Source organism: Pelmatolapia mariae, linkage group LG17 (assembly GCF_036321145.2).
Source record: "Pelmatolapia mariae isolate MD_Pm_ZW linkage group LG17, Pm_UMD_F_2, whole genome shotgun sequence".
NCBI classification, from domain to species: Eukaryota; Metazoa; Chordata; class Actinopteri; order Cichliformes; family Cichlidae; genus Pelmatolapia; species Pelmatolapia mariae.
The window spans coordinates 21,684,813-21,689,169 of NC_086242.1; the positions used below are offsets into that span (position 1 = coordinate 21,684,813).

At 41.8% G+C, this 4,357-nt stretch overlaps 1 protein-coding gene across 1 annotated transcript; it reads left to right on the forward strand.

The window, feature by feature from the left end:
• The first annotated feature begins 2,470 nt into the window (after positions 1-2,470).
• LOC134615939 (nuclear factor 7, ovary-like) lies at positions 2,471-4,144 on the forward strand. Its single transcript, XM_063460626.1, has one exon. It carries the CDS (start codon positions 2,471-2,473, stop codon positions 4,142-4,144), a length of 1,674 nt encoding a protein of 557 aa, XP_063316696.1.
• The last annotated feature ends 213 nt before the right edge of the window (positions 4,145-4,357 follow it).

The window sequence follows — 4,357 nt, forward strand, 5'->3', positions numbered from 1 at the left end:
TAACTTATCCTACCGGTGAGAGGGACGATGCTAGCTGGCAGTTTTTTCAAGCGATGTTGAAATTTCCACATTCCGACACTTCAAATGCTTCAGCAGCTGTTCGCTCAGTGCAGCATCGAGTCTATGGATACATCCATAGACTCGAGACAGAATTCACAATGCGTTTTCGCAGAACTACGAACGCAGCTGGAATCCATAGCTGTGCGTGTTCATGGAGCTTGCATTTTCACCTGCTGGACATCACTACCTGACAAGTTTAACTGTCTTAAGAACATTGCAGAGACCTTATTGACAGTATTTGGCTCTACATATCTGTGTGAGCAGATTTTCTCTCACATGAGTGTCCTCAAGTAGTCGTCTGAATGCTGGACACTCGGAGACCTGTGTCTCTGAGTGGGAGAGGATCGATCACATTAACATGTGTATCTCTGTATTAACAAACATACCATATTGGCCCAGTTTATTTTTCTTATCATTGTTGTGAGGAGACCATAAATAGCATTTGCATTTTATGTTGTACAGTTCATTTGCTGTTACGGAGTTCTTGTTATGGATAAAAAGTGTCTTTTTTTGTTTCAAAAAAGACACTTTGAAAACTATTCGCTGATAGCTGCCAACATCTGCGAACAAATATAATTCTATAAAGTTGTTTTATATAGTGTATAACTGTTAATATAGAGCGTTATTAAATTTATTGCTAGTGCAATCATATGGCACATTGACTTCTGAGGAAATTTTAGATGGCACTCATCATCAGAAAGGCTGCTGACCCCTGGTGCAAGCCAAAATTGTCCAGACAGGATATAAAATCTCTTGTGGCTGAATTTGATGTGTTGTCCGTGTGGATGTTAAAATCGCCCAGCAGTAGTATATTTGGCGATAAGAGTAGGATTTCAGCGAGAAAGTTAGAAAAATTAGTTAAAAAGTCAGAGTTGGGTTTAGGTGGACGATAAACAGCAACTAATACTGTGGGAGATGGTCCATTAATTTGTTTCAACATGGATTCAAACGAGGAGTAGGCAGGAGCAGAAAGAGGATACCTTATACTTGCTGTTGTACAGGATCACAAGGCCACCCCCACGTCCCGACACACGCGCCTGTGTCCAGGCGGAGTGGTCAAATTGAGATTGGCGAAATCATTTGGACGCTGCCAGGTCTCCGTCAGACATAGAAAGTCCAGATTATGATCATTAAGAAGATCATAGACAAGAGCTCCCTTGCTGGAGAGGGATCGATCATTAAACAATCCGATGGAGATGGGATAGTCCCCGCTAGCTTTGCAAGCTGACCGGACAAGGTTAGCAGAGTGAATTTTGGGTGATAAATCAAAGAAATATGGCACTAGAATATGGAAAAAACATAGTAAATCCCCTGAATGTATTATCAAATGAGCTGAACTGAATTACAGAATTTAGTGGAAGTGTTCTCAGTTAAATGGTACAGCCATGGGCGTGTGCACAACGCTGAAAAGGACTTGCATTTGCATAACAAGACAGAGTGACAGCACACACAGAGTTATCAATCTTCCAGCGGCACAGCAGAGGAGACCTAAGACACACACACCACAGGCCAGTATAGTTTAGGTTACCCTAAAATGGTATGATGAAATAACCACTTTTGTTTGTAATATACAGAACTCATAGATGAAAAAGGCTGTATAAGTTTGTACACAAAAGTAAATTATGTTGCATGAGAAAGTTTAATAGCTGAGATGTATTTTGTCAGAACTTGAACTTGTGTGAACTGAATATAATTGCTGGTCTATAAAAAGCTCAGAGGGATAATTTACAGGAACATTCTCACATGGTTTGTAGTGACGCATTATGCATTGCTTTGAGTTCACTTGGTTTTATCTGTGAAGTTCACAAACACATCAGTGGACTGGAGTAACCAGAATAAAGAAATTATAGGTGTGAGAACACCTTTGGGCTGTTTTCAGCAGGTATCCTCTCCAATTCAGAGAAGATAATTTTGTGATGAATTCATGTAATGCAGGAATATTACATAGCGTGAATCATGTAAAGCAAACTGAGTAGATTCCAAGAATAAAAATTCTGAGGAAGGGCGGGATGGGATCATAGTAAGTCCTCTTTGTCCTCTTATGCAAGTGAGCTCAATTAATTGAAATAATTTAGTAATTGCTTACTTTTACTGCACAGTCGTGGGTGTGTGCACACTTGCCTGAAAAGGTTCCATGGCATTGCTGTTAAATACCAGGGTGACAGCATATAATTTCATCCTTACGGCAACACAGCAGAGGACTAAAACACATGCAGCACAGGTCAGTACAATTTCAGTTACCATAAAATGAAGGCAGATTGTAAGATGAAGTAATCACTGTTTGTAATGTGGCTGCTGCAGGCTGTGTAAGTTTCTACAGAACAGAAGTACAATGTGTTCCGTGAGAAAGTTACGTTTACATGGCTAGTTTCACTTTACGTTTTCTCTCTTTTGGCTGCAGATCATCAACATGATGGCTGCCAGCTATCTTCTGACTGAAGAGCAGCTTTTGTGCTGCATCTGTCTGGACGTGTTCAGGGATCCCGTCACACTCCCATGTGGACACAACTTCTGCAAAGACTGCATCACGGAGCATTTGAATTTTAATTCCCAGCGCAAGTGTCCCATGTGCAAAGAGCACGTGGATAGGAAATATAAGCTTGGTGTGAATACTTTCATATCTGAGATGGCTGTTCAGTTTAGAAAAACTGTTGGAAAGAAAGCTGATGATAGCTCGGAGCAACATGATGCCACACAAGAAGTTTCTTATGATGCTCCTGCTGCACCTAAACGGACATCCCTGAAGTCCTGCCTGTTCATAACTCTTAGCTTAACCTTTCTTACACTCTTCTTTGTAGCTAATCTACATTTTCATCAAACAGTGTCCATCTTAAAAACTCACCAGTTGTTTAATTCTGTGGAGAAGGAAGAAGACAAGATGTGTGCTGAGCATGGCAAACCTTTGGAGTTCTATTGCAAGAATGAACAAATGATCATATGTCAGTCATGTGTGGACACAGATCACAGATTTCACCAGGTAGTTCCCCTGAAAGAAGATTATGAAGCAAAAAAAACACAACTTGGGATAACAGAGGCTAAAATTCTGCACATGATCCAAGAGAGACAAAGAAAAGTCCAGGAGCTCAAACAATCTTTCAAGCTCAGCACAGAAGCTGCAGACAGAGAGACAGCAAATGGTGTTCGGGTCTTCTCGGCTCTGATTAAGTCTCTGGAAAGAGCTCAGGCAGAGCTAATCGTGATGACTGAAGAGAACCAGAAAAGGACAGAGAAACAGACCAAAGTTTATATCACAGAGCTGGAGCAAGAGGTCTTTGAGCTGACGAGGAGATGTGCTGAGATGGGGGAACTCTCACACTCTAAAGACCGTCTTCGTTTCCTCCAGAGCTTCCCGTCCCTGAATGCTGCTCCACCCACCAAAGACTGGACAGATGTCAGCATCTGTCCAGCAATATACGAGGGAATCACAAGGACAGCTTTGGTGAAAGCTGTGGATGAGCTGACAGAGACCATCAAAAATGAGGTGAAGATGATACAGGACGCTCAGTTCAACAACATTCGGCAGAATGCGGTGGATGTTACTTTGGATCCCGATACGGCACATCCTGCTCTCATCCTGTCTAATGATGGGAAGCAAGTTCATTGTGGTGATGAATGGAAGGAACTGCCAGACAGCTCAAAAAGATTTGAGCCTGCAATTTCTGTTTTAGGGACACGCGGCTTCTCCTGTGGAAGACTTTACTATGACGTCCAGGTTAAAGGAAAGACTGGGTGGACGTTAGGAGTGGCCAAAGGGTCAGTCAATAGGAAGGGAGAAATTAAACTAAACCCAGAGAACGGCTACTGGACTATATGTCTGAGGGACAGAAATGAGTACTTTGCACTTGCTGCCCATCCTGTCCCTCTCTCTGTGAATGATCACCCAGAGAAGGTGAGAGTTTTTGTGGATTATGAGGAGGGTTTGGTTTCCTTTTATGATGTAAATGCTGCAGTTCTTCTTCACTCATATACTGGCCAAACCTTCACAGAGAAACTTTATCCATTTTTCAGTCCAGGTAGTAGTGACAGTGGCACAAACACTGCCCCCCTAATCATCACTCCTGTCAAACAGCAAAGATTGGACTAATTTTTTATTGTTGTTCTTGTTGTTGTTGTTGATGTTGTTTTGGGGGGTTTTTGGTGGGTTTTTTTGGGTGGGGGGGTTGGTAGTTCTTGAATCTTGTTATCTCTAGTTTGCAGGAATTACAACTGGTTAAAACATGGTTTAATTAATAGTTTTACCCATTAGTGTGACCTGCCACTGACTGTTATGGTAATGTAAAGTTGTATCTCAACGACG

Bases quoted from the DNA above. Each gene is read 5' to 3' on its own strand.
- LOC134615939 (XM_063460626.1), top strand. From the start codon at position 2,471: ATGATGGCTGCCAGCTATCTTCTGACTGAAGAGCAGCTTTTGTGCTGC.